We start from the raw sequence: 24,480 nt of genomic DNA, 5'->3' as shown, positions 1-24,480 counted from the left end.
AACAGCAGCACCTGAATCGGAACAGCGCTTAGTTTGACATTTTACGTGCATTTTTTTCCAGACTCATAAGTGATCGAGTTTGTGCTTGCTGTCTACCATGACAACAGTTTTTACTTTTCCTGTCATATGAGGGCACCATGTTCATTTTCTTTCTTGGAAATTTATTTTAAAGCTCATATTATTATTTTTCTGCTTTTTGCTGATATATTTCTATGCATTAGAGAAATAAAGTAATTTACGCTACGTTTTGGACTTGTTTTTACAAACGAGCACAATGTTGCTGATGTTTCTAGCGTTGTGCCTATCCTGTGCAGAAGGTAAGACATTCCTCTCATATCCGTCATTTCCTACTGTTGGACATTTCTTTTTAATTTCATATAAATTCTGTATAATTTAATATAATATCTTGCATCAGATTATTCAGGTAGAGATGGATTTCACTGCAGTTGTTTGGCCACATTGTCTTCTCATTTATCATTCATAATCTACAGTATGAGTGTATGAGCTGAAAGTCCTGTGAATATGTTTGCATTAATATCAGTTATTTGCATATTTAAATTGTAACCTGAGTTGTGAACTTTATTGGAAGTAACTTTTTGTAAGTGCACTTAAGCGAGCATCATTAATATAAATGTTTCTTTGGATTCATATGGCTATTAATATAGATTTGCATAAAAAGTAAATTGATTTAATTAGAATTTGCTTATATAATTACCTGCAGAATGCAAATAGCTGCTTAGTTATTACTTAATTAAATGGAATTAAAACTTTTATCACAGACCATTTGAAGTCTATGCAATGGTTTTTAATAGTGAAACTGAGAGGAGAGGATTTTTCTCAAATTGTCTTGATTCACACTGAATAAAACCCTACTTGGAAAGCTCCTAATTTGAAAATGATATGCTGTGGAGTGTTTAGTAATGCCAAAAGCAGCAATTTAGAAATGAGAGAGTTTGACAAATAGGCTTGTCATCAGTGCAGAGTCTGAGTGCTAGTTTGAGCTGTGCAAACTCAGTCACGTTTGGCCTAATGTTCTTAGACACTACACAGACAGTAGTCCATTTTCCCCCTCAGGCTCAGACATTAACCTACTTTGAGACATAATTTTCACACATGAGATTCCCAGTCTGAGATGCAAATATATTGTTTATTTGACTAACCAGGATCCCAGTAGGACAAAATCATCACATTGATTAGTGCTCTGTAGCTTGATAGACGGAGATAACCTGTGTAACAGACTGGAAATTAAAGCTCAAACATAAAAAAGCATTAGTTTAAGAGTATTTCTTTTTTGACTGGACTTGTATGTCAATTAGATATGCTACTGTATAGTATACCTAAAACATAAATGAAGATAGATTTTAAAACATACAGAAGTGAGGGACGGAATTCTGTATAATATAATTTTATTTCTTCCCAATTATCTTCTCTAAGAACTAGGTTTATAATGCTTAAAATGTCCCATTGTGGACTCTGCTCACTGCCTTAACCGTATTTAGACATGTTCTTTTTTTTATTGGAAGTTGATCATCTTCAATTGTTGTCCAGGGAGTTGTGCATGAGAGATTTTATACTCTGCTTACAGTGTCTGCATAAAACTAAGAAACTATTCCAGGTACACATATCAGGTGTGCAAGATCAAATGCAGCAGATAAAACCACCTTGTAAGCTAAAAAAAAAACCTACAAAAGCTTTTATTTAGAAGCTAACAAGTGCAAAAACGGAATTGCTCTCTCTGATTACCTCTTTGTCAGCCTTTAGTCATTTTTATCACTGAACATTTTAATTTGCACTTTTTGGCATGTAGATAAAATATTTTATAGTTTATTATATTACATATTTTTATTAATATAGTGTGCAGGCTTTTCTGTCTTTTAGAAAAAGATGAAAAAATGATGGCTACAAAATGGGGTCTCTTTGACTATGATCTGTCCTGTGACAGATGGGTTTGACTCAACTCTGCTTAGATGAAAAGAAAATGGAGTGTGAAAAATCAGATCAATTAAAAATTCAATCAAAAAGCTCTGAAACCATTTTTTTTCATCGAAGCTGGCCTCTAGTATAGTATAGTATACCCTATATAATGCAAACACAACATGTGTAAAAAAAAAAAAAAAACTCATTCTGATTCTGTATTATTTCAGTAAAACGTATATTTAAATATAAACAAATATAATCAAGATTTTTCTCTAGCTGTTGTTGCCTCACTTGAAGGATTTACTTTTAGGAATAGCAATCACAATCACGTATCAGTATGACATATGGACCAGCATTTGACAAACTCCTTCAAAAACGCACAGCATGTCAAGATCAACCTTCAGCTTTTCAATGCTGCACTTTAGCAATCAGAAGGCAATGTAGCCCTTGCAGCCTGTCAGAAGGTAAAGGTTAAAGCATCTCTCCCAGATGAGTGATTTGACAAGCTGCTTGTCCGGACACAGTAGACCTGATCAGAGTGATGTTGACTATTTTTGCCTCCCCCTGTGTTACTTTATTCCAAATCATCCAGCACCAAGAGGGGAAATGTTGTATTTTGTGCTATTGAAGTAGCAAAAACATTTTGTGGACTTGACATCTATGGAAATGTTTTCTGAAAAGATTATAGACTAGCACATAGGGGAGAGGCTCAAACGACAACAGAATGATGGGTTTTTGCTGACAGGTTTAGACCAATCATTATTATTATTTGTATTTTTTTACTCTGACTTTGAATGAGGAAGGAATGCCATCTAGCAAATGACTTCTCTGAAATACAACTCTGCAGTGGTATAGCTGTCTAGAACATAAAACACATTTTTTGATAGCATATTTACCAAGCATAATGTTCTGTGAAAGTAACTTTGCCTTTACAGTGTTTTTGAATGAAAGGTTTTATTAGTACAGATTCCTATAGAACAGTCATTTACAACTAGTGGGCTGTGATTCAAAAAACGCATTGGAGTTGGAGACAAGAATAAAATGCAAATATTAAAATGCAACTAATCATTTAATCATGCATACTTAGGATAGCAAGATAGATGTGCATTTATGATATCATATATGTATGTTTTGCCTAAAAGATGTATGCAATTAAACTGATTTTTTTATTCAAGTTCATCTAAAAAAGGCTCATGCCAACGTAGGTAGGTTGTGTGATATGCCCTCATCCTCCAAAACCATTAAGAAAACTATTCAAGTTATAAGAACATACAATCCCAACTACTTTATACATGGCCTTAAATGCAGTGAAGATAAACTCAGTGTTTTTGTGCAGTGCATTATTGGCTGCCAAGAGCATAAAATCATTGAAATTCAGTGTTGTATGATAAACAGTTGTGGAACTGGTGTTGGGTGTCAACTTGATGTCAGATCGGATCCCTGAAACAAAACCAGCTGAAACACACTTTGAAAATTATTTGAAAATGCACTATAGGGGGTCAGTAGGGATATGTGGTGTACAACATTTACTGGAAAATACATTAATACTTTATAATCTCTCATATCATATGGATAATCTGTTATGCTTATCTAATTTGATTAATTGTATCCTCAAGGAATGAAGGTTGTGGAGTTGTCAGATGACCCAAGATCCCTATCCCCTCTCGCTGTTCTTCCAAGTGTGAACTATCAAATCATCAATGCAGACTACCTCCTCCTCAGAGACACCAGTCAGGATGTAATGGACAACTCCAGCCTGCATTCACAAAGGCAACCTTTCATCCTCACTGGACTCAATGGCCAGCCTGCCATCAATGTCAGCTATGGTCCCATGTCTTTGGAGCAGTCTATACCACTGCATATGATCCACACTGGCCCCAGGATCAGACCATTTTTATTGGCCCGTCAAGTAAGATCGTCTACACCTGCCCTATATGTGTTGTTTTATGCAACCAGTAATAGGGATGATATGAGTGAGGGGTCAATGCAAAACATCCCAGGGCAGAACGAAGGAGGGTACCTCTGTGTTACGGCATACGCATTCTGGGAATCCAGGGAGGTCAGGAACAACTGCTCTATCTCGGCAGATGGTGGCTTCTGCTTGGTACACCTGAAGCCTGAGCCAGCGTGGTTTAACCCTGGAGGTAGCAGGTCGAGCTGGGAGCAGAGAGGTGATCAAAGAGGAAATGTTGCTGAACTTTACTACCAGATCAGACCCAGTCCCAGTGGTCAGTGTGTCCTGCAAGAGAGCAAGATAAGAAGGGGTACACAGCATGGTGAACTGGGACGGCAGCTCTATGGAACCTCTATGAAGAGGATTGGAACTGTAAACCTCCTGCGATCACATCCTGGAAACCCCACGTTTATGCGATTACGCCTCGGAGGAGCCGTCATCATCCAGACATCCTCGAAACCACTGAAGACCACAGACACCGCAACTTTCTACGTGTTCCTAACAAGTACATCGCCAGTTGAACATTTCATACTCAAGTAGGTTGAGATCATGTTTTCTTAAGATCAAGTTATTTTGCTTAAAGGGATAGTTACCCAAAAAGTATTTACTCGCCTTCATGTCGTTCCAAACCTGTATGACTCTCTTTCTTCTGAGCACAAAAGAAGATATTTTGAAAAACTGATTTTGACTGTACAGTAGAAGTCAGGTCCAAAACAAAATTTTCATTTTCGGGTGAACTGTCCCTTTAATGAGAGTGGATGCATTTTAAAGTAAATAAGATTGTTATAAAATATGGCATAAACAAGTGTCTGGTAGATCTAACCTGGCTTTCAGGCTACAATCATTTCACATGCTGCACTCTGGAAGTCTGAAAAAAAAAACTGTGCACGTAATGCAGTGCTGAGAAATTGGATTTACTCTTTTCAGGATTATATGGTTTTCTCAGATGGTTTAACAAATGTCAACTGTTTTCCTGGAAGAGACTTTGGGTCAGGCCAAAATAAGATGAAGAGGAGGTGCATTGGGGATTGAGATAACAGCGTCCCATTTGGAATAGAAGTGTGGCATGGAGCCAACAGATGTGTCAAACGCCCCAGAAGCTTAGTGCAAATTTAACAAGTATGCAACACTACAGTCATGCTACTTCATAGCCGAGAGAATGTAATGGTCCCACTCAGTGTACAGATTACCAAAATGTAATAACCTCGTGCCGGCTCAATTCACTTTTCCAACTGGAGGAGCTTCAAAGGCACTCTTCCATAAATGGCAAAATAATGGAGAAATTATTTGGCAGCATTCATTTCTTAGCATTGCATTGTTTGTGCGACTTCTCTCCACATAAATAATGCATCAACTTAATGGAGCAAGAAAACAAATACCTAATAACTACTTGAGTCCTTTGGGCAGAAGTGAACATATTACAGCGAGAGCTCTATCATACAAAACACACAGTGCAATCAGTTTTTTCTAAGTCTCAACCCACAGCAATGGAGTAAGAACATATAAATGAGTGAAATTGGATTTATAGGCATGTTTTGGACCAAAGGTATTGTTCTTTCCTGTATTGGCGAAGCTGTTATTTTGCTCATAAGTTTGTTTGAGTTTGTTTTGAAGGCAAATGAAACTGGGCGGAAAAATCGTCCCCAAGAACTGATGAAGTGAATTGTATTCTGACCCATATTGTAAGCCAATAGTCAAAATTCCAGAGTAGCTTAATTTAGATGGTATTTAGTGTGGAGATATTTTTTATTTATTTTTTAGATTTTGTCTATTCCCAAAAGTGTTTTGACTCTCTTTGGACAATACAGTTGGACTGATTTGAGACTTTGATTTGTTCTGATTATTTTGGGAAGTTGAGGAACGCTGCTTGGGATCTGAGATATACATTTGACCGGAAGCTGAGCCCCATATACCACCTGAGCCCCCAATATCCATGCGGCCCTTCACTCGGCTCTGATATGGTTTACTTTGCCCCTGCCCCTGGCTCAAATGGACATTTGCTTTCAGTGTTAGCAGTAAAGTGAGGTGAAGACTGGTATCCCAAAGAGATTGATTTTATCCAGGGAAAAATCTCTGCCCCACTTCACTACTCTCTCCAAGATTGAGTCCAGACCCTTGAGGTTATGATAGATAATCCACACACTGATTGAAAATTAGTGAAGTCTTTAACCCTTCAGAGAACTGCTCTCTTTTACCCCGAAAGGTATTTGAACTGGAGGCTGCCTAGCTCAGACACCCATTAGACATCACAAAGTGCCTTGTGCAGTGCAACATGACTAATGTGTTTTCTAATGCGTCACTAAAAAAAAAAAATCCTTTGGAAAATAACTTGTTTACATTTATTATACACCGCACAGAATACATAAATATATGGTATATATTTGTATATGTTGTGTTACATGAAGTGGTGAATATAATGAAGTGGTCATTTTTTTATGTTCTACTTAACAGATTAATAAAAATCCATATAGCTAGAAATGTTTCTTTTATGTATTTGAATAGACAAACTATTGATCCAAGCATTAGATGATAATTATTATATAACATTACTTAATAATGAATGTTTCTGTGAAACGGTTCTTTTTCTGTTTTGTTCTCTGCTAATTTTACATATTTTTCTACTTTATATTTGATAATATATTAGATTATATTTATTGTATAATAAATATATGAAAAGCATAATGGTCTATTCTGGGTTACACTTTACTTGAAGGTGTGTGCATAATACTGACATGACACCTAATGTTAATGTAATCAAAATAGTATGATTAAAATATTTTGTTTTATTTATATATTTGGACAAAATATGATCTGCATTATATAATATTTTATTTGAATATTTCTTATTAATGAATAATATGAAGTGATTCGATTCTACTGGTCATGTACGTAGATAGAATTTTTTAGTTTCATTCATATATTTGAATATACACAAACTATTAAATTCATCTGTTAATATGAACATTAATATTTCATATATAATACTACTTATTAATGTTACCATTAAAAATGACATAACTGAACGAATGACACTTAATGACAGTTGTCATAAACATGCATAAAACCTCTTTCATGTTCATGACATGTGTCATGTCATGATTATGAAGGTGTCATGTTAGTCTTATGCACACCCCTTCAAGTAAAGTGTTACCCTATTCTGCTGCTTTACAGAGTATTAATGTTAATTTAATCAAAATAGTATGATTAAAATATTTTGTTTTATTTATATATTTGGACAAAATATGATCTGCATTATATAATATTTTATTTGAATATTTCTTATTAATGAATAATATTAAGTGATTCGATTCTACTGGTCATGTACGTAGATAGAATTTTTTAGTTTCATTCATATATTTGAATACACACAAACTATTAAATTCATCTGTTAATATGAACATTAATATTTCATATATAATACTACTTATTAATGTTACAAATTCTATTCTATTCTATTCTATTCTATTCTATTCTATTCTTTATACTTCATCCTGCAGGCAGCCCCACACAGCCCCACATCAATATTCGTTTGTCTTTGATTTTGTGTCAGAGATTCATTCCATCAAGATCCTCATTATAGATTTGACTGAATTCTGTTTCCACTCATGCATACAGTGTTTCTTCCCCTGGCAGACCAAAACAGAACACACTCTCTCTCTCTCTCTCTCTCTCTCTCTCCATATTTGCATTAAAAATGACATAACTGAACGAATGACACTTAATGACAGTTGTCATAAACATGCATAAAACCTCTTTCATGTTCATGACATGTGTCATGTCATGATTATGAAGGTGTCATGTTAGTCTTATGCACACCCCTTCAAGTAAAGTGTTACCCTATTCTGCTGCTTTACAGAGTATTAATGTTAATTTAATCAAAATAGTATGATTAAAATATTTTGTTTTATTTATATATTTGGACAAAATATGATCTGCATTATATAATATTTTATTTGAATATTTCTTATTAATGAATAATATTAAGTGATTCGATTCTACTGGTCATGTACGTAGATAGAATTTTTTAGTTTCATTCATATATTTGAATACACACAAACTATTAAATTCATCTGTTAATATGAACATTAATATTTCATATATAATACTACTTATTAATGTTACAAATTCTATTCTATTCTATTCTATTCTATTCTATTCTATTCTTTATACTTCATCCTGCAGGCAGCCCCACACAGCCCCACATCAATATTCGTTTGTCTTTGATTTTGTGTCAGAGATTCATTCCATCAAGATCCTCATTATAGATTTGACTGAATTCTGTTTCCACTCATGCATACAGTGTTTCTTCCCCTGGCAGACCAAAACAGAACACACTCTCTCTCTCTCTCTCTCTCTCTCTCTCTCTCTCTCTCTCTCTCTCTGTATTGCAATTCTTTTTTCTCTCTCTTATTTTCCTCTCATGCTTTCATTGTTTCTCTTCATTTCCCTGCAATTTAAAATGTTTGGATTATCCAACTGAGGGGGCCATCTGTCTCTAAAAATTGCATGTCTGCACTGAAGATGATGACGATACAAAATGGGTCAAGACATACTCTGATCCCTCTCCCTTGAGTCCCAGGGGTTGATAGACAGACGCTGTCCCAGAGATCTACATGCGATGTGAACTGATATCAGCCCTGATATCATGTATTTCTTCTCAATACCAGATAAAAGCCCATCACCGGTGTGTTAACACATCATACATTCTGGGAAAGAATCATTAAAATGCACATCTGCATGTGTCATTTAATTGTGGTCTCATTGTGCACATTGCTAATGAAACATTTGAGATCCGCTGCATAAAAATCTGTTGTTTTTGAGGCAGAAATGCAGTTTGTGGCGTGAAACTGAGAAAAAAAAAAGATGGATGAGGGGTTGAGGAAAGATAATGTAGTGTGTCACAATGCTGTCAGCCGCGCTCATTCTACTTCTCCCACTGTGACCTGTTTCCTCTCTGGCCGTGGTTCCCAAGATGCCTGACTCCAGCACATGTCTGTGAGATTCTCACGTGGCAAGATTCCACAGTCTCTAAGTCCCATCAGTGGAGAGGAGGGACCGACGAACTGTCTGGCTGGTGGATAAAGCCGAGAGATACAGGAGAAAAAAAAAGAAGAGGAGAAAAGAAGTTTGGCTCTGTCTTTAAACTGAATGGTGGACATGTGGTTGTGTTGGCCCAAGCCAAAGGAGACAGAGAGATTAAATTCTCCATAGCGACATACTCGCTCTACACCCTTGATAAATACAACATTGTTAAATGTCCAATCGCTCTTTCTGCAATAGCGATTGAGCCAAGATTTAAAACTGGCAAGTGAAACAGGGAATTGAGAGCGATGCCGACTGACCTCAACCCATGGTTAGCACAGGTCCTACGAACAGGATTTAAAAGCTGTCAATTATATCTCCCTTCTACTGCCATTAACCAGTTTGTACATGTTGTTTGATTGTTTATTTATTTTTTTATAAATGTTCCATGAGTCAGGTTGAATGGACAGGGATGTCAGCGCAGATGGGCTTGAGATGTGTTTGTTAATTTTCTGTCCATCAGAGGACAGGTGAATGTTTTCCACCTCAACCTTTCGATGTGCAGGTCAGCGTCTTTAACACACATGCCCTCTGGCAAACATTCAGTTAGTACTGGACATTTTCATTGTATCATACATGGATGTTTACTGTGTGAGCATGTGTGTGTGTGTGTTTTTCCTTTCAGTATTGCCCAGAGGCAATGCTAAACTGGAATATTTTGGCAAATTGAGTTATTTTGTCCTTAAGTTCAAACGGTTTTATGTTTTGTTTTTTTTTATTAAATTTTATCACCAATGATTCATTCACCTTACCAGGTCATGAAAATATGATCATATTACCCCAATTTTACAGTCGCTGCACTGGCTACCTATTAAGTTCCGTATCAGTTACAAAATATTATTACTTACCTATAAGGCCCTTAATGGGTTAGCTCCTGCGTACCTAACTAGTCTTCTACAAATCTCTGGACCTTTGGTAGTACCTAGGATAGCAAAGTCCACTAAAGGAGGTAGAGCTTTTTCGAATTTGACTCCCAAACTCTGGAATAGCCTTCCTGATAACGTTCAGGGTTCAGACACACTCTCTCTGTTTAAATCTAGATTAAAGACACATCTCTTTGGCCAAGCATTCAAATAATGCATCTCATAATCTTGTGCTGCAGTTATATCTGATCAAATGCACATTATTATTCTTTAGCTTGGGTTAAACAAATCAATTTTGCTTGGTTGGAACAGCAGCTACACTAATTATGTCTCTATTTGTTTATCTGTTTTTGCCACGGGATTGACGCATTGAAAAGCGCTTTACAAATAAACTTGAATTGAATGCATTAAATTCATCAAGTGACATTTAGTAAAGTGTTAAAATATTACAAAATATTTGTCTTTCAAATAAATGCTGTTGCTATTTTGAAATTTTTTCGTTAAATTATGTATCTTGATTTCCTCAGAAATATTAAAAAGGACAACTGTTTCGAACATTGATAGTAATGAGAATGAGAGAATGTTTCTTGAGCACCAAATCAGCATATTAGAATGATTTCTAAAGGATCATGTGACACTGAAGACTGGAGTAATGGCTACTGATAATTCAGCTTTTCTGTCACATGAATAAATTACATAGAAAACTTTTTATTTTTTTTTAATTGTTAGAATATTTAACGATATTACTGTTTTTATGGTATTTTCGATTAAATAAATGCAGGCTTGTTGAGAATAAAAGACTTATTACTGACTTTATACTTGAATGGTGGTGTATATTAACTACTTGTGTAAATCCTACTAGCCGTAGCCAATAAGAGTCCAACTGACCATCTAAGCCAGCTGTTGTCATTTTTGTGTCCAATATGCTTCAAGCAGTCAGTCCTGAAGCTGAGACCTTTCCACTGATCCCATCTGTGTGTTTGTGTGTTCCTTCTCATAGAGCCACATCAAGAAAAGGCATGTCATTCAGCACAGCCAGACCCAGCGACGCACACCTGTGGGACATCACTCTGGAACCTGGCAGAGAAAGTGACACCCAAACCATCTCTGTGACCTGCCAGAAGAAAAGCACCTTTACTAGCAAAAGGCAAGCCCTCGCTGCATCACCCTCTTTGTTCTTAGAAACCACTGAACCGCAGACTCTCCGTAGTTCACATTTCAAAGGCATTTCATTGCAAAAAAGCTTTTTCTGCCCTTGCACATCACCAGCTGTGGTCTGTTACCTCTGAAACTGTGAGAATTAAATGACAGATTGCAAAATTATTTTTTTCACGGAGAAAAACATCCTTCCAAACCCCCCCCCCCAAATTGTTCAGGTACTAACAGATGTTCAGACAACCTGTTCGCCTTTTGCAGGGTGGTATTTTGAATGAAAATGAAATACCATCTTTTTCTGGTTAAAAAGGTGCAGGTTAACTGTGTTTACCCTGTACAGACACTTATAAAGCACAGACAGAGAAAAACTCGCCACTTTGCGATTTCATGATTAATGGCACAAATCAATTCCATAACATTAGGTATTTATGTGGAAAGTGACTGAAAATAACTTAATAAAAATGTGATATCTTTCCATCACCTCAGCTGCTAGTAACCACAGAAAACATACAATTCCTCCGCTGTTATTAAGAAGAATGAGCTCTGAGTTCATATTACCTATGTGCATCTAAGCTGGGGAGCGATTGGCTTGGTTTTCATATAAAGAGATTTGAGTGTTTTTGGATCCAATTCAAATGCGTCTTGAATACTGTGAACATCTTGTTAATAAGAGTCTCCATCTGGGTGTCATATTTCTCTTGGTCTCATCGGCTCTTGTTCAGTGTCCACGGCAATGGGTTGCCAATATTATTGCAGAGTATAGCATGTATCATGTACTGTAACATAATACAAGTAGCATATATATAGTTCTAGCAGCTTGTAACATGCTGTACATTAACAATAACTTTTTTTAAATATTGATTCATTATTTCATTGGATTATGACATTTAAATTTAAATAGGAGTTTTGTGGCTTTTGGTCCATGTATTTTAACTTTGAAGTCATCTAGTGTACTTGTTTGTATAAGACAAAAATATAAAAAAAAAACAGATGTACTGTTCAAATTTTGAGGTCAATAAAATATTTATATACAGTATATATACTGTATATGGTTTATAGTGTCTTTAAAATAACACTTTCACCAAGGCTGCAATTATTTGGTCAAAATACAGTGAAAACAGTAATATTGTGAAATAGTATTACAACTGTAATTAAAATTTAATTTCAGCAGCCATTACTCCAGTCTTCAGTGTCACATGATCTTTCAGAATGCATTCTAAAATGCAGATTTGGTGAAGCATTTCTTATTGTTATATTCTTATTATTATTACCAAGAAACATTTCTTATTATTATCAGTGTTGAAAACAGTTGTGCTGCGTAGTGTTTTTTGGAAACCATTATACTTTTTCAGGATTCTATGATGAATAGAAATTTCAAAAGAATAGGCTTTACTGTCTCTTTTGATCAATTTAATGAATCCTTGCTGAATAGTAAAGACAAAAAGTCTTACTGAGCCCAAACCTTTAAATAGTAATGAAGTAAAATTATTGATGACTCATCTTAAATTTAAGGGGGTCTGAATACTTTCCGTACCCACTGTATATCAGTTTTGTACAATCAAATGCTCTTAAAAATGTGAAAACTATAATAGCTCAACAATGGGAGCTGTCACCACTGCCATTAAGCAAGCTGTAGAGTATCTCCTGACTACTTCTTTTGGTGCCCTTCTTTCCATGTTTTACAGCGATGACCCATTTAATCATCCTCAGTGCATCAGTGTGTTAGACCAGCTTAAAGACCAGCACATTCCACAAGATTAGAGCAGAGATCTCCACATTTACCAGTGAAGAGCCAAATGGAAAAGTTAACGCTGTGCTGGGAAACACTTAATACAGAATAGTGATGATGGGTCATGGCTCACTTGACCTTTCACCCCTTATCCCTTAACAATGGTCTTGAAAGCAAAAATCAGTGTGAGATTGCATCATTTAAGGCTATATAGTATAAAGATTTGCAGAGTTTTGAATCAAATCTCTAAGGATCTGTCCAATCTGGAAAAGCTTTTTCTACACAGGCACTTACTTTTCTGATGCTTTCAAAGCTTCCTTTTTACGTGAGAGCTTTAGCACACCATATAGAATTGCATGAATCGTAAAAAGTTGTTTAAAAGTTTAATTTGAGCCTTTCTATTAGTTATATAAAAGCACTTTATCAAAGCAAATTCTGGCTGAAAGGCGTGGTGTGAGCTGAATCATGTTCCTGCAATGAACTTACTGATACACTCATTAGAATGCTGAGTGTTTTAATGCTACTGAAGTGGATTAGAAGCTCCATCTCTCCTGATGGCTGATTGTGCTTTCATTATTAAGATTTCACACTGTCCTCGTTGACACTGTATGTCTCTGTTGACCCAGAAAATGAATTTAAGTCACTTGTTGCAGAGATTGGTATGTGACTGTGTCCTGATGTTGTATTTACAGAGGTCTGCTGGAAGTCTTACAGTTGGACTTTGAGATGGAGGAGCAGAGTGATCAGTTAGAGAGCCAGATGATCACGTGGCGACTGGAGCTGCCTGGAAACATGATCCGGGATGAAGGAACCATGAGGATTTACATCATTCAGAGAGACTATGTGGGAATAGCACCACTGATCACGGTTGGGAATGTTTGTTTTTACTTTTGACCAACTTCCTTTGTATTATGATCATCTGGAACTATTATTTTTAAACAAATTCTGTCAATACTTCCTCAGGGACAGTTAAAAAATGTTTATGTCCTATTATATAGAAAAAACAGAGGCGTATATACAGTATACTGTATATATCTATATAAAACAATCATTGTTTGGAAAGATCTGGGTAAACATTTTTTTTTTATTCTTTTGTTTAGAAAAAAGCATAATTTTGAATGACATGAAGGTAAATAAATGACAGATTTTTCTTTTTTGAATGAACTATCCCTTTAAATTTTATAAGTTTTTTTGCGGTCACGTTTTGTAAGGATGTCTGTGAAGCATGGACATTTCAAAATGAAATTACATTGGTGTGACAAGTATTTGTCATGCTTTGAGAACAGTCCTTTTACCATAAAGCTACAATGACAGCCTTTATACATGATTTATGTGTCTTTGTTTTGTCTGTGTGTTTTTGTGAGTGTGTATATGTGTGTTAATTGTCCAGAGGCACAGTGCCACTTCTTTCGCCCTTTGATCTCTTCCTACTGTCCCCTACCATTGGTCAAACTACCGCAGAATTTACCCTGACATTCACTGACATTCATTTTATGAGGACACACACACGTAATTCCCAAAGCCATCCACATGCATCCCTTTATTACAAGCTCACCAGCAGCCATTAAAATATAATAATATAGCTTTTTATCATGTAAATGTTCAAGACAAATAAAACAAAAAGAGATTGTGACAATTCATTGATATCAAGCGTCCATTATAAAGCTAGCTGCCAGATTTGTTTACTGGAAAGGTCTATTTCACAGCATGACCCTGTCTCTAAAATAACACTGGTATAAGAGTGTTGGATTTCGCCGGTAACTTTTTAAATCACAGTCAGCATCTGTTGTGTTGCATTTGGAGGATGCTCGTGGACATCTGTTGGGTCTAGAAGTTTAATCTACTCTCAAACCTAATCATCCTAGTGTGTTCGTCATCACAGTGGCACACTGTAAGATAATCATTAGGGTATTAAACTCAGACAGAGCGAGTCTGAGCCACGATTGTTGACATGACATTTTTGACCTGTTTTAGCTTTTACTCACCACCAAACTGAGATACTTCATAGGAGCTTATTAGATGATGAGAGTGCTTGTTCTTAGTGTTAGCCTGTTTTGTTTACTGTGGGTCGTATTTCTTCCATATGTACATAACTCTGTGCTAATTAGGGATGGGACACTGTGAGATGTATTAGTGTGATAGACTAGTTAAATTTTTTTTTTTAGTTTTGATATTTTTAGTGTGGATATTTTAATTAGCGTGCTGTTTGTTTGCACAGTAAAACTCTCAGAAAAGTCTCTTTAAATTAATCTCCTTTAAAGCGCCACCACTACAGCCATACGCATTCAGATGGAAGTTTTTGGCTGCTCTATTCAGGACCCAGCAAGGATTGTTTTTCTGTCTAGTTGGGCCAGTAGTTTCGACTTTTCTACTCTGCCAAAATTAGTTTGGCCCCAACAAAAAGGGGTTTTATTTTTATGTTTAGCAAAGTATTTACTACAAATATTTGCTACAAATATTTACATTACATTGTTTTCTTTACAATTTTTTTCAACGATTATTATTATTAAAAAAATTTGTTTTAATAAAATTGATAAAACTCCATAAATTCATAAACACTTTTGTTGGAAAACACTTGCATATGATGTTAAACATTACTGATTGGTATGTAGTTTTCATCAGATTCTTATAGATGCTTTGAGTCATATTTTTGCAAATTCACACAAAAAAAAATCCTCATATGTGACCATGGACCACAAAACCAGCTATAAGGGTCAATGTTTTGAAATTGAGATTTATACTGAATAAATAAGCTTTCCATTGATATATGGTTTGTTAGGATAGGACAATATTTGGCCGAGATACAACTATTTGAAAATCAAAAATCTAGAATCTAAAATCTAAATATTGAGAAAATCGCCTTTAAAGTTGTCCAAATGAAGTCCTTAGCAATGCATATTACTAATGATAATACATTTTTGATATATTTACGGTAGGAAATTTACAAAATATCTTCAGGGAACATGATCTTTACTTAATATCCTAATGATTTTTGACATAAAAGAAAAATCGATAATTTTGACCCATACAATGTATTTTTGGCTATTGCTACAAATATACCTGTGCTACTTATGACTGGTTTTGTGGTCCAGGGTCACATATATGTTAGCCAGCTAGATCACATCATCTTGGTAAAATTCAGCAGAATATGCAACATGTAGAATACATTTAAATTTGAAACTTCTGTCCTTTTGTCTGGGCATGTCAAATTTAGTGCTAAATGAGTGTTGTTTGTTGTGCTTTTCCAGGATACAGAGCTCCTCAACACGGCCGTGCTGACTGGTAAGAGGGTTTCTGTGCCTGTGAAAGTTTTGGGAGTTGAGGCTGATGGCTCCATCACAGACATCACTAACTCATCTCACTGCAGGTCTTCAGACCAGGATGTCCTGAAGGTAATGCATGTCAAAGTCACTTTTGACAGCTTTAGCAATCTCACACTCTGTGTGCTTCCTATTAGCAGCCTTACTCTGATTCTGAATGACTTGTCTATAAGACCTGAAGAGCACTGGAGAGAGGGGTCAGGGAATTCGGTTTAGAGAACCACCACTTCCTAGTTCCTCACCTAAAAAGAAAAAAACAGAGGAGGGAGACAGACGTTGACTTGCAAGCCCTCATTGAACTTGTGTTTTTTACTTAAAGGGATAGTTCACCCAAAAATTAAAATTGTATGTTTAACTGCTTACCCCCAGGGCATCCAAGATGGGTGAACTATCCCTTTAAAGCACACCTGTCTTTTTTCACCTGTGTATTATGAAGAGCTTTAGCCCTTTGTTATTGCTGGATTGTCCTCTGGGTCAACTGGATTTGCCTCAGGAGCAAAATCTTATATCAGACACAGTACCAAAAGTAATAAAAAATGTGCTTATAATCTAACTAATTTATTCATATTACCATAAACTGCATAGGCCCAACAATATGCAAAATTATCAGCATGACATAAGTTGAATAGGATAATTTAACTAAACCCTTTACGTGATTTCATTCTCTCAGCAGGAAATAATTCACAGCACAAACCCATGTTTATCTTTTTTGCGAGGTAACCCATATTTAATGTATTCTTGCTGACCTTGTGTGACTGAGTTTGAATGGACCTTTGACTTTAATAATGAAAGATATAGAAATAATTTTCCTTTACATTTAAAAATTGATAAGCCTGCTTATTTTGCATGATTTTTATGGCACATAGTTCAGAGTCAGACCAGATCTGTGGTTTATAAATTAGTCTTCGAAGTACTGGGGGTGAATGAAACAGTGATGCAACAGTGCCCATAGATTTTCCTAATGAGATAGAACAATGTACAGTACACAGGGCTCATTACCTTACACCACACTGATGCTCATGTCTGCATTACCATAAAACATCTTTATCTTATTTACATTTATTCTTTTTGCAGGCATTTATATCCAAAGCCATGTAAAAATAAGGAATATCACACCACAAAAAAATGATCCAGTAATATAAGACTCTGCGAGTTCTGCAATACAAAGTACCAAAATTAGATATTTTGAGATTTAGGTGTCAAGAGACATCAGTGAAACTGAAGAGACTACATTTTTGGTTAAGATTTAGATTCTACCATTGAGAAACATTGAATGTGGAAGATCTAGGAAGTGATTTTGTGCCTTGCTCTGGAACCACAATGCACGACTCCCAAACTGCAGAAGTTGGGAAGGAATATTGACTTTTTTACAGAAAATTTCTGTAGTGATGTAGGCAGTTACTGTCAGCCAGTGCAGAAACACAAAGGGGCTGAATATAAGCCCAGTTGGTTTTATTAAAGACCACTTTCTTGTTTAATTGTTGATGCCCAGCCAACAAGGGTCTGCAAGGGTCTGATCTTACAGTTTTCTTATAGAATGCATCATTAAGTGGTCATAGCATTGTTACCAGTGAAGTAAAGGTAACTGAACATGGCTGGCTGTGATGATAAAGAGCTCTCTTAGGTTAGAGTTGATGTTCTTCAAACACTGGGGGATCATCTAGCGTTGTCACTGATGTAGCAGTTTTAGGTGAACCAATGTGGCTAGATGATTGCACTGATGATATGTCGCCAATATTGACACACAAACAAATTGAGCACCTGAGGAATAAGATACCCCTTTCCTCCTAAATATTATGACTGCTCTATTAAAATGTCTTTAAACCCATTCTACCTGTTAAACAACACTAAACTTAATATGCCCTTTTCACACACAGGTGTCTGAAAGGTGTGATTCTGTGTATGTTAATGGCAAGGAGACATGTGGAAGAGTGAGGATGATGGTGAACTTCACCTACAGCTACCTGAGCACACAGCTTGAGGTGAGCGTATGGATGCCTCGACTCCCCTTGCAAATGGAGATATCTGATCCAGAGCTTAGTCAGATCAAAGCCTGGAGAATTCCTGTCACAGGGAACAAAAGGTAAGAGACAAGCATATTTCCAATGACACACTGCCACAACAAGCTTCATATGGTTAAAATGTTGGTGCTTTTAGTCAGCATTTAGCCATTTGATATCCACATAGATGTTGTGGGTATAATTCAAATGTGAAGAGCTCATTTGCAAAAACCGATAACTTTTTACAAAATTAAATTTTTTTACATATTAAAAGTTTGTTTTATAGCAAAAGCAGATAACTCCACATTTCATGTTTTCCAGTTTAAAATAACACTCGTTTAATCTTTGTAATCTCTTGACAAACATTGTTGTTGTTGTGATCATAAATGGATATGATTACACGCAATACACAGAGCTTTTCCTTGCTTTTGCAAGGTTACATGAAAACGTTTCAGCTTTTATTTTCTTTTTTCGCCCTGAAGAAGATATCACAGGTTCATCAAGTTCGTCAAAATTATCCATCCTCGATCACTTTTAGTCAGCTTTGACGAAACTCCTCTCAGCTAGCACGTCTTTTCAAAGTGAAAGTAGCCTTGTCACCTGACCTGAATACAGCGCGCTGATTCGCTAAAATGGACTTATCGGCTTCTGTTCAAAAACAACAAGGGCGCTTGTCGGCTTCTGCAGTAAAATGTGGACTTGCGATGCCTTGAAAGTGGACAAAACCGGATTTTTTTGACAAAAAGTGTTTAGGGTTCAGATCGCGCTATATGTGGAGAATAATGCACGGCAATCAGCTCTTTTTTTTTTTAAAGTGCTGTTTATCGGTTTTTGCAAATGAACTATTCATGTATAATAATATTATTTTGCACTTTTAAATACATTTATCTAAATAGTGACACTTTTATACACTTTTATAAATAAACATATGTGGTTTATTTTCTTAAATTTGACTAATTGAAAAATATTTTTAATTATTAACATTTATTTAATTGTCTATGGTTTGGTTGTCAATAATATTTTTTTATTTTCAGTTCCCCAAATTAGCTCAGAACTTTTATATTTGATGTTCCACCCTCATAAGAACTTTTCCACTTAAAAACTGCTCCAAATTATTCTTGTTTCCCGACATTTTTTGACATTGCAGAGACTTTTATTATAAGGTAAAGATGAGAGATTATTATAAATAAATTATTAATATTATTATAAATAAATAAGTGTGGTTTATGTTCTTAAATTTGACAAATATTAAAATATGTTTTAATGATTAACATTAACTTTCTTTTGGGGGGGGGGGGGCTGTGTTTTACTCACCCTCAAAGCTTCCTAGGTGTATGTGAATTTCTTCTTTCAGACGAATCCAATCGGAGTTATATAAAAAAATTGTCCTGGCCCCTCAAAGCCTTTCAATGGGGGTGTTCGGTTGTCAACAGTTCAGAAGACGTGAAATAAAGTGCGAGTATCCATAATAAACGTCCCTCACATGGCTCCGGGGGGTGAATAAAGGCCTCTTGTAGCGAATCCATGCATTTTTGTAAGATAAATATCCATATTTCAAACGTAATAATCGCAGAAGACATGCAGACGGATGACGTAGGCATAGTGCGTGCGCCTCTGAGAAATGCAGGAGCAAAGTTTCCTTACTTCTTCTGCGTATGACAGTCAGCGGAAGTGAGAAAAAAAGTGTTTATTACGTTTGAAATATGGATATTTATCTTACAAAAATGCATGGATTCGCTACAGGAGGCCTTTATTCACCCCCTGCAGCCGTGTGAGGACGTTTTATTACGGATGCACGCACTTTATTTCACGTCTTCTGAACTGTTGACAACCAACACCTGCTTACCCCATTGAAAGGCTTGGAGGGGCCAGGACAATTTTTAATATAACTCCGATTGGATTCGTCTGAAAGAAGAAAGTCACATACACCCAGGATGCTTTGAGGGTGAGTAAAACACAGGCAAATTTTCATTTTTGGGTGAACTAACCCTTTAATAATATTTTAATACACAATTTATATTGTGACTTGTTCTTGAATTTTGAATCTTGTATTCCACTGTGAATTTTATTTTCAATTTTGGTTCCTAGCTCAGAACTTCTATATTTGATGTTCCACCTCATACAGACTTTTTCCACTTTAAAACTGCTCCAAGGCGTTCTTGTTAGAATAGAGAATGTGTTCCGCAGAGATATCCTGGCAGTTTTTTATGGCTTTGCAGAGACATTCGTTATAAGGTAGAGATGAGTGATTGCTGAGCATAGTCAAATAGCAGATGGTAGAAAAAACATATATTAAGAACAGGTAAGTGAGGAAAAGAGTTGTTCATCTTCTCTCCGCATGTTTCTTAGAGTGAGCTGGGACACAGAGGAAGAGGATGAGAGGAAGGGCCGAGGCTGCATGCTGCAGTATCAGCACAGTTTGATTCGAGTGCTTACAGTCTTCACCGCAGAATCGCCAGATCCAAGCAGCCCATCTCCTGCATACTTCCTTGGCGCTGATTGGCAGGTAGATGTGACGCGGCTGGTGCGCTACTTTCTGAGAGTTGGGGATACGAGCGTCGCTCGCCTGCAGGCAGGATCCGTGCTGACAGGCAAGGCTGTGGGAGTCACCACTGTGCAGGTAATGGTAAAAATGACAGAGTCGCCCGCAGATGTCAGCTTTGCACAATTCTCATTATTCATTAAGACAACAAAGTTTAGTGTGGGTTTAGTTAATATGAGTGACAATACAGACAGCACATAGATGGATTGCTTGTTTTGTGCTTGTTTTTTATTGGAAGACAAATAAATTAGAAATGATGCCATGCTGTTTTCTGTTGTGTTTTGGTTTCTGTTGATCAGGTGATGTCTCCGTTGTCGAACTCGGTTCTGGCTGAGAGGATGATCCGGGTTCTGGATGATAAAGTCAGTATTACAGAGCTGGGCGTGCAGCTGGTCTCTGGCCTTTCCCTGAACCTGCAGCTCAGCCCAGGAAGTAGCAGGGCCATCGTTGCCAAGACAACTACACAGGAGATCATACACTACCCCAAGCAGGTAATTCATGTGGCTATATGGGCTGTCAGTCTAATTAATCAAATTATAAGCTAATTAATCAAACCACAAAAAATTGCATTTATAAGAGACAAGAGAAAAGCCCCCCAAAAGATAATTCAAAGACATGACGTTAATTGTGGTTGACACATAAAAATGGAATAGAACAAGTGGCTTTCAATGTCAATGTATTGTTGTTGTTTTTTTTCCATATCATTGAACATTGAACTGGCATATAGTACAGTGCAAAGCAATCTATAGATTCATGCATTATTACCTGTGCATTGCATTTTGCACCATGAATACTGGTTTTGAAATACTGTGTGAAATTAGAAACAGTTCAACAACACAAAACTCTGTCCTGCATGAACGACTCTTTCAGTCTTTAATAAATTAAATACTTTTAATAATTATAAATAAAAAAACTTTTTTTGCATTTTTATTATTTAATTATTTTTTAAATGATTAAAGGTACTAAATTAACATTGCATTTACATTACATTGGCATTCATATTAGCTACTAAAGAAATGCATCATCCATCCAAGCTGTTTAAAAGAATCTTTAGTATCTGGTACCATTAATCACTATCTACGAGAGGCACTGACCATTAGGCGTAAGGAACAAGAGTTGTACAACGAGTACAACTATGCTCTAAATTTCTTCATATAACTGCCTGTTTCAGTGCCAGGTCTGAGTGGCATAACATGATCCAATCAATGTCAAGCTATTAGTACTCAGCGAGAGGCCTCATTCGTCTCTTGATGGGCTTTGCAAGCAGAGCTCCTAAGGCAATGAATAATGTATTTCACCCCAGAATATAGGACAGCCTGTGGTGGCGTTTGCTTATACTGTATTAGCCAACAGCTCTGGGTTATTGTGCCACAGCTTGTTACGGTACAAACTCTACACTGTGCCCTCTGGTGGTTAAGCAAATGGAGTTTTGAACACAAACAAGCCTATTGTTTGTGTTCAAACTATTTTTTTAAGCCTATCACATACTACAAGGGTGTCCAAACTCGGTTCTGGAGGGCCACTGTCCTGCAGAGTTTAGCTCCAACTTGCCTCAACACACCTGCCTGGAAGTTTCTAGTATGTCTAGTAAGACCTTGATTAGCTGTTCAGGTGTGTTTAATTAGGGTTGGAGCTAAACTCTGTAGGACAGTGGCCCTCCAGGAGCAAGATTGGACACCCCTGACATACTACATCCTGCCAAAGAGCTACTTAATATGAAATTAACATGGCCATATCATTAAGATGTAGTTCTAGCTATCATGCTAACTGGAAATTATTTCCAAGTTGACCAGCTTTGATGCTTCAAACTTGGATGAGCCTGTTATAGTGGTACATAATGTTTAAGTTGATATTTATTATTTTATACTACAGGAGGCAGTGGTTGGCTGCTGGCTAAAGTTCAGTGATGGCTCCCAGACTCCTCTTGATCTGTACGATCCCAGTGGTTATTCCCTCACCATTTCTTCACTGGACCCAAGGGTAGCATCTGTGCGGAAGATCCCAGGGTCCGTCTTTGTTGTGGTTGCTGAAGCCGAGGGACAGGGCTTACTGCTCCGAGCGGAGCTAGCTATCTGTGAGGCCTGTCAGAAATCTAAACGCAAGAGCAAACTGGCTGTGGGTGGAGGCATGGTGAAGGTAAAATTCCCACCGGATGAACAGCTTGCAGGGACTGGCAAAAAAGGAAGTGACCGGGCCAATGATGGTGAGAATGGAGACAAATGGATCCTTACATCCCCTCTGAACACACTTCAACACACAGTTATCCAAGAGAGCACCACAAATGCGATCAAAGCAGCAACCAAATCCAACTTTCAAGAAGCAATAGGAGATGGCGTATCCACAATTAAGTCAATAAACACTATGGATAAAACACTCATTACCAAGCCCATCGCAGACAGAGCACTTGTTACTGTAGGTCCCAGAAGTCCAATAAAGAATGGATATGGAAACTTGCTTGAGAATGCCAACTTCCCATTTCCACCGGAAGAACCCAAGCGAGAACCACCCCTAGTGGAGAGCGATCTGATACAGATGTTTAGTGTGTTCACAGACATAGAGGTCTGCATCTATGCATTGGTAGGACTCTCTTGCTTGGCCGTTATCACCATCTTGCTTCACTGTGCTACCAACAGTGCAAGATCACACAGCAAGAAGTCTCCGATTCAGTGCCAGGATCAGTCCGAGCACAAGCATCACTGGGTACGTCTAGGCACAGCTGCAGAGCAAAACAGAGCTGTGCCGATTGCAACTACCTCCAAGCAGGAGATGCAGGCAGCTGTGAAGATCCCGAGAGCTGTTCAGATGCAGAATAGCAGAGGCCCGGAGACAATCCAGCCGAGGGAGATCCCAGCCATTGCAGGTGAGGAGAGAACTGCCACTCTGGGGCGAAGAACCAACACGCTTCCTCCACGGCGGGATCCGATGGCTCCATTGCCTCCGATGGCTGTCAGATCAGCCACCCTGCTGGCAAGGCCTGTTCGCAGTGAACCTCTACATTCTCCCACAAGCAAAAGGAATCAAGTACAGTTTACAACCTTCGCTACTCTGGACATCAAACATCTGGCTGCTCTCAAGAACGGCCAGAACTTCAGCTGGGCCAGCCAACCAGTTGGAGGTTGTCAAGCTGCCAGTATTGGCCAGGGTGGGTTAAATGGTAAAGCCGAAAGAGTCAATCATGTACATTTTTGTAGCCCAGTGGAAGTATTTGGTCAGACACCGGAATCCAAAGATTCCCAAGGGTTTCTTCCAGAAGGTCCATGGCCTGTGGCTACACCAGTGTCAAAAGTGTGATGCAGGAAATGGTTGTTTGTACAACAGCTCTATTGGCCTCTTTCATGAAATAAGAGCAGGAATTTCGGTGTAAATTGTCCATGAATCCATTCTTATATAAACTGTTGCATTGAACTGAATTTGACAGTTTGTATAGTAATGTTTTTATGAACAATTTAACACAAAAATGTCTTTCTCATTTATGTGCATGCCTGTCTGAAAAGTTTCTCTCAATTTGATGTAAATATTTCTGCAACCTTTTTCAATATTTACTTTTCCTGCTTTTGTATATTTGTAATATTAAAATTAATTAATTAATAATATTAAAATGAGCAGAAACAGATCACAACAAATATTTAATATATATTTATAAAATCGCTGCTAATATATTATAGAAATGTGTATATTGTTTTATAATGAACCCCTTCTTGTGTTTTTAAACAGGCAAATACTGTACATGTAATTTAATTAAATGTATAAAAATGAAAAGGTGTAAAATATATCAATTACTACAAATATGTTGTACAGTATAATATTAAAGTGCCCCTATTATGGATTTTTGAAAATTACCTTTCATGCAGTGTGTAACGTAGCTGTATTTGACTAAACAGTCTGCAAAGTTGTAAAGCTGAAAGTGCATCATAAATA

The 24,480-nt window shown here is 36.9% G+C and overlaps 1 protein-coding gene across 1 annotated transcript; it reads left to right on the top strand.

Annotated features, from left to right (window-relative positions):
- The first annotated feature begins 1 nt into the window (after nt 1).
- On the top strand, nt 2-24,142 carry LOC107566205 (transmembrane protein 132D-like). Its single transcript, XM_016251574.1, has 9 exons — nt 2-317; nt 3,534-4,407; nt 10,817-10,963; nt 13,393-13,567; nt 15,949-16,092; nt 17,898-18,103; nt 20,370-20,640; nt 20,862-21,053; nt 22,435-24,142. The coding sequence occupies exons 1-9, from the start codon at nt 275-277 to the stop codon at nt 23,851-23,853; spliced, it is 3,471 nt and encodes a 1,156-aa protein (XP_016107060.1). The 5' UTR covers nt 2-274; the 3' UTR covers nt 23,854-24,142.
- Nucleotides 24,143-24,480: the final 338 nt, after the last annotated feature.

This window comes from Sinocyclocheilus grahami, unplaced genomic scaffold (assembly GCF_001515645.1).
Source record: "Sinocyclocheilus grahami isolate Dianchi unplaced genomic scaffold, SAMN03320097.WGS_v1.1 scaffold1057.1, whole genome shotgun sequence".
NCBI classification, from domain to species: Eukaryota; Metazoa; Chordata; class Actinopteri; order Cypriniformes; family Cyprinidae; genus Sinocyclocheilus; species Sinocyclocheilus grahami.
This window is presented reverse-complemented; position numbering and strand designations above follow the sequence as displayed.

Excerpts from the sequence above, each read along its gene's own strand:
- LOC107566205 (XM_016251574.1), top strand. The coding sequence starts at position 275 with ATGTTGCTGATGTTTCTAGCGTTGTGCCTATCCTGTGCAGAAG. Across the intron at positions 20,641-20,861 it reads TGGGAGTCACCACTGTGCAG|GTGATGTCTCCGTTGTCGAA; the intron begins GTAATGGTAAAA and ends TCTGTTGATCAG. Across the intron at positions 21,054-22,434 it reads TCATACACTACCCCAAGCAG|GAGGCAGTGGTTGGCTGCTG; the intron begins GTAATTCATGTG and ends TTTATACTACAG.